Source organism: Xenopus laevis, chromosome 9_10S (assembly GCF_017654675.1).
Source record: "Xenopus laevis strain J_2021 chromosome 9_10S, Xenopus_laevis_v10.1, whole genome shotgun sequence".
NCBI classification, from domain to species: Eukaryota; Metazoa; Chordata; class Amphibia; order Anura; family Pipidae; genus Xenopus; species Xenopus laevis.
Window position 1 is genome coordinate 64,531,212 of NC_054388.1, and position 16,743 is coordinate 64,547,954.

A 16,743-nucleotide genomic window follows, 5' to 3' on the forward strand; every position below is an offset into this window, starting at 1 on the left:
ATTGTTGTATGCCAATCAACAGAGAATAACTGCTAATTGTACAAACATACTGTATATCCTCATATTTATTGACATAAAGAACTATGCAAAATATTGCATGGTGCAAGCAAATAAATGGCAAATTACACTATACCTGCAATATAATCTCTAAGGAGCAATTAAATTTAACAATGGTAATGCATCCATGCATCAGCCTTAGATATAAAATCAGAATGTCTATTAAACAGAAATTGTTTGTTCTGCTCAGTTTTTTTTTTCTTGGAGAGATGGCATAGTAACAGGTAAAAACAGTATTTATGGGAAAGAATACACTGCAACTGTATTTTTTTTATGTTGACAGATATTTAAAGGATCCATATCTAAAATGGACAGATATAAATGTATGATATTGCTCTTTGAAGTCTAAAATCTTACTGTTTGGGGTGTTTTTGAGGCAGTTGTGAACTGGCCATTGTCAGCTGGCCATGCCCCATTTATATCAGACCCTTTGCATTCTAATCCATAAAGAAGGGTTTCTTGACAACCATTATACAAAGAAGAATTGCTCAAGACTGGCACCATTGCAGGAGCTTGTGAAATTAAAGCAAGAGTTGAAAACAGTGATATATTTCCCTTTTCATATCTCTATTAGATAAATGCAAAGGGAAAGTAAAAATTAAAGTATACATTTAACATGTATAATATTTTAATATGTGTGCTATTTTAGAGTGGACCTTGTCAATAAGGGGGTCATTTATGATTGCTGAATGTTCATGCTCAGGCAATCATAAAAGAAACCCTGTGTACTGCAATAATCATGAGGGGTGGCATGCCGAAAAAAGCTTGGCAATATTCGTAAGTTTGCCCATATGAGCTTTTGTAAATAAAGCTCGGGCAATCACAGATGGCCCCAAGTGTTCTTATAATTGGTATAGTTGGTCATGCTCTTACTAAATAGGAATGCATAGGCCCTTGTTTTCTAAAGCAAGTATGTCTGACTGTCTGTCAATCTTGAAAAGCTAAGAGACCTGATGACACAATCCAGCAGCTCTTCTTTGGCCCCAAGAAAGTAGACCCTTCTGTAGCTAAGTGTATATGAGATATTCAAAGGCACAATATTAAGTAAGATTGCAGGAACTAGACATGTATCTAAACTATAAATATTTAGGCCACATAATACACTTTTTGTAACAGTGAAGCACCTGTCTATCTTTTTGTAGACTGTTTTTAAAGCAGTACTGGATTATGTGATTGTTGTTACTAAGAATGAACAAAGAACACAAATTGCCTTTAGTATTTAAATTGCAGCAACATACATTAATATTGCCCAGGCAAAACACTTTCATACTGGTATGCCGATGTACATCTCATGAATTGAGAGAAGTTGTAAATTTGCCCATATGAAAAACAGTATATATGATATTGCCCAATTCTAAGGGCATGTACAGGCATCCCTAGTACTATAGAATCCCTTAATTGTATCATGCTTGTAATATATATACTTAATTTATGGTGGTGGAATGAAAGCTAAACAAGAGCTGACACTGCTAGGCTCCATGTCTCTACTTGTCACCAAGGAGATCCATGTAAAGCTACAAGCCAATGTCTTTCATAAACATGGGTTACGTTAGTCACAGCTTTTGTAAACAGTATTTATATCCAATTAAGTAACAACTGGACACCATTATTTTAGCAGTACTGCTCACTAAATTAATCTTATAAAGATTTCTTTCTCTGTGTTATGGTGCTGACATACTTTCTTCTGACTTGACCTGAGAGATACTTGCAGTTTAGCCCACTATTTACTAGCAGTCACCATCATGATACCATATCTGCGAGGCAATAGTTTTGTGCCAGTATGAACTATTGCACAACAAGGCAAGACAATGCTACCACCTGGATATTGTAAAATGCTTTGGAAACTTAACATACAGATGAAGCCACTTGGATTTGTGAGTTAAATGCGTCATGACTCAGAGTTAATTGAAGAAACTGTGTTATCTAAAGTTATCTAAAGTTATCTTAACTCATTTAATGCATTTAACCTTTTCATTAGCATACCAAAGCACCATTGTTCACAATGGTGAATGCTTTAATTAGATGGGATGTTATGTCACAGTTTTCTGTGTTAAATGAGATAAATGGGATATCTGTGTTTAGTTATTCTGTGTCAAACAGACAAACCAAAGTGGCTGCATCTGTATATTCATTGGTAGCTAACTAGTGCACTGTTCTTATGCCAGTAACAGCCTCAGCATAATGGGTCTGTTTTATGACTATACAACAATTTCCAGTAATTAAAAAAGTGTCTGCCTTTGCTTAGTTTTTCATTACAAATTCCCAGTGGTGTCATGAGAATTTACAACAAACTGCAGATAGCTTTTGCAAAGATCTGCAGTTTCAATTTATCTTTAGTTTTTGAATTTGTGTGCTGATTCTGTGATTATTTTATTTCCTCTAAAAGCATTATCACGTTTTGTGTTAATTTATTGGGTTATCATTTTTATTTATTTCATGTAAATGGTCAGTATTTGATTTGGATTAAATTAAATTATAGAATTCAGATTGATTTTTATTAATTAAGGTGCTTAATCATTGTAAATTACACACACACAAAATCCCTAGACCTGCTCTTCCCAGATCTACTTGGACTCCAAAGCATCACCAAAGCATCGCCAAAGCATCTGTGCTTTATTTAGGATATTAGGAAATGTCCAATATTTGCAGATCATTAGGATGGGCTGTTAATCAAGTTCTCTACAATGTCCTTTTAAATGGCATTGCCAGGGCCAGTATATGTAGGCATACCAATAGGATGTGGATGAACAAAAAATGTGTATTTCTGTTGAATAGACTCATAAATGAATAAAGCCAATATTTGTGATTGCATATGGTATACTTGCAATGTGCTGAAGCATCCTACCCCATATCTGTTAGTGGTAAAGTAGCTATGAAGTTATTGCAGCATTTCCACATGAATTTAGCATTCCTTTTGCTTTCTTTAACATGCACGGATTCTTCGTTTTCTATGCATGCATTATATCAGGTTCTTTTATTTCATCTTACCCTCATCCCTTCAAACCGTGAGAGGGCCCTCAGAGGTCTCAATGCCCTTAGTGTCCTAAGGGACTTAATAGCTCCTAATTCTGAGTAGCCCATGGCATTAGCTACTAAGCTAACCAAAGAAACCTATACAAAAACACAAAAGCAATAATCTCATTGGTCTTTCATATCCTCCATACATTCATTTGACTGAACATGCAAGTTCTTATGTAAGTAGAAGAAGACATCCTTCTCGGTCATCCTAAAACTAGGAGAGAGTTTTAAAAGAAGTTATGAAATGAGATGGTTAATAAGGTCCACTTTTTTGGTAAAAACCTGTAAATAAAAATTAGCACAGCAGTCTTACATACTAGTGTTTTATTTAATTTAAAGAAGAAACAGTTGATTTATATGAAAGACAATTTCAAATCCTGCAAGAAAGATTATTGGTCATTATTGGTTTTGATTATCTTCTGACCAGTCTTACCCTTATTCCTTCAAATCTTGATAATGCACGCAGAGGTCTCAGTGCTCTCAAGGTCCTTAGAGATTTAATAGCGGCTAGTTGATCATACCCAAGAGCCACCGCCAAAAGGGAAATGATTGAAATCTGTTTAGAATTAATGGTATTGTTAATGAGAACCCAATAAATGCCACTGCTACTTGGCCTGTGTAATCCCTGTTGCCTAGGAACTGTCTTGCTGAGGTGAGCAGATCAACAAAGTTTTCAATTGCAAATCAATTCCAAATGACCCACAAATGGTGAGTGCATCTGAATTATACAGGAATCAATGCAAAGAGCAGTAGAAATCAGCAAATTTTGTATTTGAAAATTGATACCAAAATGAATTCACAAATGACTGTATTCATGTAAATTGTATGTGAAAATATAAATTGCAGTGTTAATAATTTTGCAATACTTTGTTAAAATATTGATTTGTAGAATATTTCTTTTTTACCAAAATGATTTGCTCACCTTTATTATGCAGTGGTAGATGACACTGTATTGATTGTGGTATGGTACACAGTATGACACTGTACTTATATCAGAGATGCCTTCCTATGCATTTATTTTCATTTTCAATTTTAATTCCCAATTTCTATTGGAATTGTTCTATATGTATAGTATGTGAAAATATTTTGTTTATTAGGTAATGTATATAGTCTTCATATTATATATACATTATCCTACATACATTTTTTTTTTTTATAATATATTTGCCCTTTGGCCATATGTTGGCAGAGACTGTTTGAAAATGATGGGTTATGGCACATATAGCATTTCAATTGCCTGATTACTTTTTGCACCCCTGATTAGCCCCAAAGCATGATTTTACAGTACTAATCATGGGTGCTGGTCAGACCGCAGCCCTTCCCATTCAAGTGAATGCAATCCAGGGCAGGTAGGGCAATTAATGGGAAAGAAAAGCTGTATGTGCTATAGAACTGAAAATTATATGTTATACCAGATGAAAATATATTTTGTCTGCCATTTTGGATACTGTCCTCTGTTAATTGGTTGATCATGTATTCTGACAAAAATTTTACATGAAGTTATTAATCTGATTAGGAGTGTATTGCCGGTCTTACATTAATAAATCATTTTGATTCCAATGAAAGATTTCTGGCACAAATGAAAATGGTTCACATGAATAAATAAAAAATGAAACGATGTGCACCACACTAAGACTTCACTTCAAAGAAAACCAGCGTTCACACCACGTGAATACCTTTCATTAGAAGGATCTGCAAGCAGTGATCGAATGTAACGGTGCAAACATCAGCTGTGCTCCAACTGTGAACCTAGAAGATTGTTTATTCATAGGAACATAAATAGAACACTCAAGATTGAGTAAAATCTAGAACATCATTTTAGTATTTTTTTCTTGTAAATTCTTTAAACCTATTTTGTTAAATCAGTTTGCCACATGAGCAAAGTTGAGTGAACCTGATTATTTCTCCACTCTTTCCCAAGTGACAAGCTTGAGGTTCGTCCAAACTAGCTAAATTTACATCTTTTAGAGGTGATGTAAGCATTTCTGAAGAGTGCTGCATTGCTTAACAATGGGTTACACAAATGTTGCTGTATACCTCCAGCATATATTTTTTTATTCTCAAGTGTTAAAAAATACTGGATGCAAAGGTCTAGCGATATTAGGGATGGATTTCTAAAGCAATATTGTACCATAATAAGAAAAAAATCCCAGATCTACATGGTCAGGGCTCATGTATTTTAAGAAGATCCTCCAATGAGAATATCTGTACTGTGGGCCTGAAGTCTGAATCTTCATCAGCAGGGCAAAGTGCAAAATAGGATAGTTTTCTGCCTTTTCCTGCACTTTGCCCAAGCTTAAAAATGGGTTTTTAATTTAAGAAGATGTTCAACAAGGAAATACACAGCAGAAGTCCATTAAGCCAGTCTATCTACTTCATAGAAACCTGTTAACGCATTTGTATATTGTATATGTATTCTACTTCTTCTCCTCTGACTTTTTTTTTAGAAGTTTTCAGTGCCATCCCAGTATACAAATAAATAGAAATTCAAGAAAAGTTGTTAAAACTCATATAAACCTGATTGTACCTTGGTGACTTCTCTTTCTGCTGGGCTTGGAAGGAATTTCTACTTCATTTTTATTTCAAACACATCCCTCTCTTTCCCTCTCTTCTTCTCATTCCCTTCTTCCGCTCAACCCCTCTTTACCCTTCCTCACCTACACTATTCTGACTCCTGAATACTAGCTGTCTTTTTCTGTCAACACATTGATACCCTCTCCATTTTGGTTTTCATGTTTTGTCCATTTAACCTTCTCCAGCAACAGACAAAACAAATACTTATAATAATAGCTACTTTCTTGACGAAAAATTTTACAATACAAAAGAAAAGTTATATTAAATGTTTCTACTGCATTGACCATGCTCTTCTAAGTGGATACTAAAAACTTTACTGCAGAATGTTTCTGTTTAAATCCTGCCTAAATGTCATACCGTATATAGTTCATTTTTCAAATATTAGAGGTACAAGCTTATTGATTTATTTGTCATTTAGTGCTAGAAAAATGTGATTAATGCCTTTAACAGGGAGCTAGCTGGGTGTGAACAGAGCAAAATGGATCCATACTGCTGGATCCTCTAGCAAAGTGTGAACTACTGCGCACTGATACATGTTTTAGTAGCTTTAAAAATCCATCCCTTATTTTGCTGAAATAATGTGATCATAATACTTTCACTGGTCTTATTTTTGAGTAGGCTGATTAAGGCTAGCTATTTATTTGGGTAAACTATTGTTTAGCAACAGTGTTAACATCCCCAAAGCACATCCCCAAAGCACATTCATAATGGAACAGGGGAAGCTTTAACACAATAGTTACATCATCATTATTGTGACAGCTGATTCAGAGCATGAAGGACACATGCATGGGAGTGGCCAACATAAGATAATGTAACTAATGCTATGTTTGCAGCAATCCATTAGTCACCAAACCCAAAATTATTTCATAAATGGTCTATTCTATGCAAACCAAATTATTCATTCCAATCACTAAGGTGGTCAAATTGTTCACTCCTCTCTTCTCATGAGTTTAAAACAACACTTCAACCAATGCTTGCTAAACAAAATGTTTTAAGGGTCATTAATGCATCTGATAAAGATACCCCCATTGGTAAAATTAGAACAACACTGAGTTTTTTTACACTGGCACTCACACTTAAAGATTACCTTTCAGTCCTCTTCATTTGTGCTTTATGGCCTTGATGAAAAAGTAAGGGGTTATTAGTTGCAGGACTTACCATGTAAAGTTGTATGTATGGGGATAGCCTAATTTCTAATGCTTTGTGTTGTATAGTATTGTAAGGAACAATCTATGCAAAAGCATTCAATAATGCAAAATAAGAATTGCCTTGTATCAGAAGACCAAGACAGACTTGACTTTTATATTTATGATTAATAAATTATTATGAGTAATCCTAAACAAAAACAAGAATAAAAGATCTTTTGAATAAAATTCTAAATAGGGATTTGTGGATCTGCCATAATACTGAATATAACATTTCTACATATGGAATCTATTGTACACCAAAAGCATTGTCTTTCAAGGTAATATTTTAGGTTAGCACATATAAGGGTTGGCATGGTTACTATGAACATACAGATCAAGCCTAAGACATATCTAGTTAACCAGGGCTTCCTATAAAGACTGTGGTCTGTGTGATAACAGACTGTACTATATCATTATAAGGAGCATCTTTCAGACTTGAGATTGGGGTGAAATTCCTCATCGCCAAAGCTGTTCTTACAAGGTATTGTTGGCCTGGTAGGTCATATATATTTAAAATGTTTTCCATAAAACATGCCTTTGCATGTTCGTTCGAGTCACTGCTTCTGTTTCCTAAAAAAACTACAGCCCTGCTCTACGTTGTTCATATGGTGGAAATGTAAAATTAGGGAATCAATATGCATTATATATCAAACTCTGTCTTTGGGTATTGCATTTTCACATTTAAAAAAAAAGTCTCAATATTGAAGACTTCCTGACACAACCAAAAGATAAACTGAGAAATGTGCATTAAATGGGGCAAAAACCTTCCATTGCGGTGTTGCTCCTCTCAGATATAGACTACAACGCCCAGAGGTTCATGATTTAAAAAATTCCATCATCTTAGATGAAATGTAGATTGTAATTAAAACACCAAAGAAACCATTGTGTTTGGTCCTAATACGGGAATACAGCTAATGGGCCATTTGATTATTTGCTTTCTATTTTCTGCGAGTAATGCTTAATCAATACATCTTCATGAATATGTGGCCAATCCTGCTTATTACAAATATACTTAACTATTCTTTCCCTATACTAAAGAGAAGCGGCTTTCAATAGCATGGTTTATTTACTGCCTATTTTGAAGCCAATGGCACGCAATGTCATTCAAAAGATTAGGATTCTACTGCCACAAACAATATGATAAGCCCTTGCCTCCCTTGCCTTGCCTGCCTATCAACAAATATATCCTAAATTTGGCGGAGATGTTTAAAATAAAACAGTTGGCTACTGTACAATGAAAATCTGGAAGGGCTCTGTTAAGTGAATTAAATTTAAAAAAGCAAAACTATTTAAATTCTTATATTTTATGTTCAAACTAAAGATCTATGCTATTTTTTTAATTATTTATAATAAAATTCTTTAACTATATGTTAATATATCTTAATTTATGTTTAAAAAAAAAGTTTTCAGTTAAGTTGGAATTTCACATGTTTATACTAATTGTGTTTTGAAATAAACCAAATTTGTAATTATAACAAGAAAAAATATATTTTATGCACGTAAAAGGTATTTAAAATCAACTGAAGGTTTGAAGGTGACCTAAGCCTAGACAAGATCCCAACGGAAGAAAAACAGACATTATTTAAAATAATATTGGTTCATATAAACCTACATATTGTGGCTTATACTGGAAAAATTAAGGGGAAAGGTATCTTCAAGAATTCTGTACCGGTATGGGATCCCTTATCCAGAAAGCTTGAGTACATTTTAATCAAATAAATCTAATTAAAAAAAATACATCTCTCATGAACAACTTTCTTTTTGAGAGAGGTATTGCTTATATATATTAACCTTGTGAGATGTGTTTTGCTGGATAAAAAAAAGGAAACTCCCTGGAATACCAGCCTCCTCTGATGAAATGTCCAATGACATGAAACCTGTGTGATACTGCCTAATATTTGTATTACTATCATGTTGTCCTAGTAGTGGACATAGTGGATAAAGAGATGGCTTCCTAGATATTCCAGATATTCCAGATTGTCCTGGTTTTAGATGAATAAAATTAGTTTGTTTGCATATTCTGCGTGAAAGTGCCCTATATAGCTGGAAACTAAGATGAACACAATATACATTAAATATCTGAGAATGTTCCTCAGATTGTATGAAGGTTCTTGCTTTTGGAAAGGTCACTATTGAAGAATAATTGAGAGACTTACAAGGAGCAGTACACAAACAATAGTGTTAATGGCACTTGAGGAAGAAACCTTAAAAAAAATCAATGCTACAAATACTACAAAAGGTCAGAAGATAAAATCAAGCCACTTTGGAAAGCCAATAATAATTAGAAGTAGAAGGATTAAAAAAACATTTATGAATAAGTTTACAAGTAATTGTTCCAGAACTTTTACATGCTGCTCTGATCCTGTGCTACTGCTCCTCCTGATTCATGAATAGTGTTCTCTTTGAGCTGTATGTTAATGAGGCATCGCTCATCCTGCTATAGGCATTCTGATTGTATCACAATATGCACCTGCAATTTGCAGTCCACTTTTTGCAAAATGTGGAATTATATTAGTATGTAGCAGTTCTTTATAGGAGTCAGTCCCTTTTTAGTTCTCTACCACCCAACTAGCTTTGTTCCCTAGTTTATTTGTAATACTGTATATATCATTTTCTGTTCTATATACTGTTCTATATAGCAGTAGTTAGCTCATGATAAGCTCCTCTTTATAATTGCTGGCTTAGATATGTGAATGCATGTTGTAACAGTTGCAAAGACTTTCTGGTGCCCATATTTCTATACATTTATATCAAGCTCTAGTTATCCACACATTTAAAAAATTATTTACTTGTATTCTAAATACTTTTTTACATACTTATTACAGGAAAAAATACAATTATCTACCAATAATTGTTACTTGGTTTGAATTTAATACCACTTCTGTAAATGCCCAAAATTTATTAAAGCTGTGCCTAAAAAAAGCCATATTTAAGCATATATTTTAAAAGAAATGTGTTATATAGAATTCATATTTGAAATACAACAATGGTGTAATGAAGAAAGTTACATTGTAAAATATTAGTTATTTGTTATTTTTTATGAAAATGTTTCTGCTTTCATTACATTTCTTTAAGAATTTTGTAAAAAAACAAACTTAATAAATGTTGAAAATTGTTTAAGCTCCTCTTTTACATAGCAAGAGGCACAACTGGAAGTGACATCAATTAAACACAAATGACATACAGTATTACTTCCAGCCCCATGAAAAACCTGTTTCAGCAACAAAAGTGCTGCAGTGCTTAAGAAATAAAACTGGTGTTTTTAGGCAAACTGATTTATTGGGGTCTGCCCATAACACTAACCTACACATTATTGGAGACATTGAAAAGGAATGCCAAAAGCCAGTAAACCAAACTTGCTGTTTTTTAAACAAGAATAAAGGTTACTATATTCCCTGTACCAACTTAGGTCAACAAAAAAATTTCCATCACTCTAAAAAATCTCAGCTGAGACAATATGGCTGTCTCTTCTTTTACTCTTAACCAGAATAGGCAGTTAAGGAATACTCTGTGGCTACACAAAACTGTATACTGTCATACTTAAATGTCTTATCGAATATACAGTATGTAAAAATTAAATCTTATTATACACTGATTTGAAATAGGAAATGGGTGTTTCTTATTATAGACATTCTTCAACCATTTTTGACAACAGATATAAAACACATTCCATTATTACATATATAGTACATATGGGGTTTAAACTGAATCAAACAGATAAAAAGTTTTCCTGCAAGCTAAAACATTGTTAGATTTTTTTCCAGCAAATGCATTATAAAATGTTTACTATATTAACTGCATGCAACATTTCTACAGCACATATTAATACTTCTCCTAATGTGACATTTAAAGAGGACATGCCCTAATGGCCAGTACTTGGTCACCCTAAAAATTACCCTTTAGAAAATCTTAGAGAAAAATATATTTATAATATGACATTGGAAAATAACCATGAATTCCTAGTCCTTATAGACATGAGTGTAATAGTAACAACAACAGTAAGTTGAACTATAATAGAAAAAAATCTGTATATTGGGTAGGTATTTGTGTTCCAGAACTGAATAATATTAAGGATAAGGGATTGCTTGTACATAGACAAGACTGACTCTAATGATGCATTAGTCTCTTATGCTAGCATAGTAGGCAATATAGTATGTGCTTCAAAAAACATTTTTCTAGTGATATATATTTTAACTTTATTGAATGGAGCCATGTAACAAATACCTGAAAGACCACTGAGGCTATACATTTTAAATGTTAAACTATACTGAACTATGTGTACAGCTTTCTGTTTCAAACACTTATCCAGGAACAGCAGTTGCTGTATGGATTTTAAATAAGAATCAAACCCCCCAATGAGAAAAGCCCCATCCACTACCCCTATAGTACCCTTTCCCTTCTTTCTCACCAAATAGTACATTAGTGCAAAAAGTGTCCCCAAATGTCAATCTCACTTCATGTAGAGTAGCACAGTGGAGCTCCAGGGCACCATCTTCCACATCTTTAATTTTCTTCGGAAATGGACTGCCGACACCATGCTATTTGGAACATGCGTAGTTGGAACCAGTATACACACCAACTGCGTATGCGCCAGAAAGCCACACATTGTCGAAGGGAAGAGGATCCGAAGAAAAATGGAAGATGTGGTCTGGAGCTTAGCTGCGCTACTCTGCGTGAAGAAGTGAGCATGACATTTGGGGACACTTTTTGCACTAATGCACTATGTGGGGAGGAATCAGGGAGGAGCTAGTATGGGTGGTAGTGGATGGGACTTTTCTCATTGGGGATTTAGTTTTCTTTCAAATCTTGAAAACATTAAATCAGTTTAGACTGCTGATGTTTAATGTTCCTTACCAAAATATCTCAACAGATTATAAACCAAGTTACTTCTTTTAGATAATTATTTTAATCTCTTCTCTTTTGGGAAGTTACCATTCACCAATCTGTTTTCCTTTCTTTTGAAAATGTATTTCTAAAAAGTTTACCCTGTTTATTTTTTAATATGATTTGTTTTCTTTACTCAGAATAGACACTCTGGGATAAGTTTCCAACAAATACCTTGACCCTGCTTCTGGTTGATTGTGTGATATTAGACTTATTAGTTGCAAATTAGAGTCATTCATTAAAGTTACTTGAGCCCTATAGTGTGCTTAATGAACACTACCAGCCTGTGATTGATTCCACTTTTCACAATTTTTAAATGTGATCCTATATATCTTTAACTAATCAAAGGCTGGCTTATAAAGTATTGAAAACAAACTTGATTCGTCAGTTTTTATACCATCTAATTGACCACTGGCACACTGCAAGGAGAAGGGTATATAATACCCTAGTGCCTGAAGTGATAATCTATTCAGTAAGCTAAAAAGGTACATAATTAAATCACTTTTAATATTCATTTAATATAAATATCTGTGATTAAAAAGACATTAAACATTAAACATTAAGTTGTTTGTCCACCAAAGAACAGAAGCATGACATTAATGCATCAAGGGTTATGATATTGATTTCTATATAAGCAGTAAGATGGGGGGTTAACACTAATGAAATGCCAAAAAGATTCTTAAGGAATATTTTCTTATTCAGATGTAGCTCAGTTAAATTGTCACATTGGTAGAACATATTGAGCCAAAAGAGGATCCAGAGTATCACCTAACAATGTAAAATATCTAAGCAGGCAAGAATCTATTAATTCCAAATTTGTAAGTAAATGTAAAACCATCCTAACACCATGGCATATCTGAGCAACACAGTGTGATAGATAGATAGATAGATAGATAGATAGATAGATAGATAGATAGATAATAGATAGATAGATAGATAGATAGATAGATAGATAGATAGATAGATAGATAGATCCATCTAGACTACAGACAGACTATAGACAGATTATAATGACAAGATGATAAAACACGTGATACTTACATCAACAATTAGGAAGTCCAACCAACACCAGGCATTGGTGAAGTATTTCTGAAAGCCATATGCAACCCATTTCAGAAGCATTTCCAAGATAAAGATGTAAGTGAAAACCTTGTCCGCATATTCCAACATTATTTTTATTGTTTTTCTTTGTTCTATGTAAATATCTTCGAATGCCTGCAAATTATGTAGATAATTAGAAAACTGAAATATAATGTACACAAAACATTGAACTTGCAACTGCTTGATTTCAATGGCAACTGTTTGGACCCACATGTGCACTCACAGGTCCTGGCAATTGTCACTGAAATAAACAAAAGGACATTTTGAAGGTTTCTTGCCTGCTAAGTAAAAAAATTCTTAACTGACAAGAAATTTTTAATGGATCAATGAACTGGAGCATATTTGTGAGACAATGGCCTTCAAACATTTTCAGCTGGCATATTATTACAAATTAAGCAGACTTTAATGGAGATATATGTCTCACATAGTGCAAAACATAGAAAAGGAGCACCAAAGAAAAATGGGCGAGTCAGGCTGAATTGAGCTGAATGCCCCACTGATATAGATACACAGTTAGTACCACCTACACTGCCATACTCAGATAATACATAATTTGTCTGTTGGTTGGGAGTTGAAACTCGATAGGTAGGGAATCCAGAAGAAACTCTTGAGACATCAGGACAAGGACAATGCAAAAACTTTTATCACACAATGGGTTGTTGCTGCTATAAACCTTACATTAGCAAGTAAGGTTGTATTTGAGTGTAAAACATCCCTGTCACTACTGCTGCTACTATTTTTAGTGCAAAAATCATCACACAGTTCCATGCTTACCAGAGCACCACTACTCATAAGAATCATAAAGATTATGAAGGTCTCAAACCAGTTGTGTTCTACGATTAGGAAACATGTTTTTCTGAGATTCCACCACTGCTTCCATTTGCCATGTGAGGCATCAACATTACAGCATGGGTATTTCCTGATGCACCCTGTGAACAAATCATACAAAGGACAATAAGCAAAGCAGTATTTGCCATGCTGCAAATAAGGCCTATTCCTGCAACTGGAGTACAGTTTTCCTAGCACTAAATGTCATTTATTTTTGGTCAACTACTATAGAGATTTAGGGGACAGTGGGGCAGCTTTCCATTTAAGAGCTGACATGTAAATTAACATACAGTAACCAAAAAGTATATACATAAAAACTCTCATATTCTAATGATAAAACTGCCAATGCAGTGGATGACTGGTGAAGCAAGCTGTTTAATGTTGGGGTTGGCCTTTTAGGGCATCATCGGTATGGACATCTTATTTATTGTGGGATAAATGCTTGTGCCAGCAAGATAACTTATAATTCTAGTATTGTAGACCATTTTCCATAAGTTCCCTTGTAATGACCTTCTTTTGAATAGAACTTATCCAAGAAAGAACTGATCTGGTAGAGGACATTGGCTTATCTGTGTTCTAGAAGAGTATGATCTGCTATGAACAACAAAGTTGGTTGCAATATTACCATAATTACCATGAAGAGTCTTTTTGGGTGTGAATATTCTGACTCATGTAGCTTTTACATTTTCCTTGAATCTAAATGGCTTCTAACATTGGTTTATTAAAGGTCATTTATAAAAACTGCTTTGCTAAATGAAACAAGGCTGAAGAATATTTTCTGTCCATAAAATAACAGTAACACCAAAAAATTATTGTCTTTTATAGTAATGTAAATACAATGCACTGATGTTCTGCACTGTTAAAACTGACGTGTTATATAAACAAACTTCTGTGTAGCCATGGGGGCAGCTATTCAAAGCAGAAAAAGGAGAAAAGGCACATGATACACAGCACATAAAATATAAGCTCTGTAGTATAAAAGGGTTTTTTCAGAACGTATCTGTTATTCATTGTGTATCTTGTGCTTGAATGGCTGCCTCCATGGCTACATAGAAGCTTGTTGTATAAACTATAGTTGTGTTTTTGAAACAAACACATTGATTTTATCACTGCAGGGCAACAGAACATTATACTGGCATTCCTTTAAGACACTTTCAGTTTTTGGTGTTACTGTTCCTTTAAGTCTTCAAGGATTTAGATATTGGCTAGCCCTCAATCTGGTGTTAGTGGCAATACCTGTTGTACTATAGGTACTTACTTATATGCTCCCATACTCAAAGACCAACATAAACACTTCATAAGGATATGTTGCTTTGGGGACAAATTTAAGGTCATTCTAGACCATCCTAGTGATTGAGTCTTAGTATTGTGTAGAATGTGACTGTGAGAAAAAAGAAGTGTCTTCATTGTACCTTCAGTGAAACAAGCTTCTGGCTCCTCAAACTCTTCAACCTCCACCTGTGGAACAGGTTCTCCCTCCCCAGCAGGTCTGATGTCTACAGTACTGCCTTCTGATGAGCTGGATGAGTTGAGCTTCTGCAATAAGAAAAGGGTGAAGTCACATTGGGAAATGTAATTATTTTATTAAGATATCTCCTCTGCAACAATTTTAGCAACAATTTCAGCTAAAACCTTAATAAGGACACATTTATTGTATGTACAGTATGTGAACAAAACAAGTGAATAACACTGCCTGGTTCACAGTGTATTCAAATGCCTTATAATCTTGCATTATAGAGAGAAAATTAAATAAATAAGAACAATTCCCTCCACTCAAAGCACCATGCTCCACTGAGGAAGCTCAGTCAAAATGTGCATCAGGCTGAAGAAACATTGTTTATTTTTGATTCTTTGGATTTCTGTAAACCAATTCAGAATGACTCACTATGCATTGTTTGATGAACTTCATGTTGACAGCTGTAATAGATGGCAACTGGGGGATCAGGTTCTCATTTACTGTAGATCTATCTTTTACTTGATCAACTATACAACTTTGACAATTTACAGACTTTGCTAAAGCATTTGATACCACTCAGCAGGTTACTCATTAAATTAAGGAATGTTGACCTAGAACATAGTATTTGTACCTGGATAGAGGTAAAGTTGCTGTATCGTACCAGTAAAAATGTTACAGGGCAACCCTTTTGAAATAAAAAAAATAACAAAAGTGGTATAAAGGTGATACCTTTATTAGCATACTAATATAATCATAGCAAGCTTTCAGAACATTTTAGTTCCTTTTTCAAGCTGATTACAATGAATCTGTGGTGTATATACAACATTCAGCTCATAGGTCAAATGGCCATGACCATCAGCTGTATATCAAAATATATTTATTTGTGCATGGTGCATCAACGCGTTTCGGCTCACATGGAGCCTTCGTCAGGATTTACATTGTGTTTACATTGTGCAGTAGCATCTAGAACTCCTCTAGAGGCGAATTGTATGAAATCATGGAGTTCTAGACGCTACTGCACAATGTAAATGCTTGAGAAAGAGAAGGAGGAATTCCCGAAACATTGCGTGGGTGCATAAATATGTGGCGTTACTGCTGGACTCTGTACAGATAAGTCTTTACAATGTTGTAAACGAGAATATACTTTGTGATGTTTTTTTTAAAACAATGACCTTTATTCATGAGAAACTTACAATAGGCTAGTCTTTAAACGCAACACTAAAACACATTGTTTTCTTCCACCTAGCTCTCTAAAATAGGCATCCTTTCTATATTTCCATGAAGAATAGGGCTGGTCTGTACCCCTGATGCTGCTGTGGGAACCAAACACTGGACTTTTTAGCTGATGCAAGGTGTACAGCACGGCCATTCCTCGATTCTAAAGAATGAGGGGAGTATTCTGCAATGCAGATAGTTCTGTATCCATGGGGAGAGCAGGTCCTTTGCTCTTTATTTTACAGCAGAAAGTCCTGCACCTGTAGGTGCTCAGCTATGGGCCAAGATGCTAAGGGGCAAATTCACTAAGCGCCGAAGCGCCTAACGCTAGCGTCAATTCGCTAGCGTTGGTCATTGTTGTTGCTTCGCAAATTCACTAACGAACGCTGGCGTAAATTCGCTAGTGTTACTTCGCACCCTTAA

At 34.5% G+C, this 16,743-nt stretch overlaps 1 protein-coding gene across 4 annotated transcripts in view; it reads right to left on the reverse strand.

Moving 5' to 3' along the window:
* The window catches only part of LOC108702974 (sodium channel protein type 2 subunit alpha), a 98,516-nt gene that overhangs the window by 15,139 nt on the left and 66,634 nt on the right, over positions 1–16,743 (reverse strand). For all 4 annotated transcript variants that reach the window (XM_018238837.2, XM_018238835.2, XM_018238836.2 and 1 more), the window contains exons 18-21: positions 15,062–15,185; positions 13,596–13,750; positions 12,762–12,935; positions 3,046–3,168 (exon numbers count right to left, since the gene is read on the reverse strand). In XM_018238837.2, the coding sequence (XP_018094326.1) occupies positions 3,046–3,168; positions 12,762–12,935; positions 13,596–13,750; positions 15,062–15,185 (576 nt within the window). The remainder of the gene's footprint in view (positions 1–3,045; positions 3,169–12,761; positions 12,936–13,595; positions 13,751–15,061; positions 15,186–16,743) is intronic.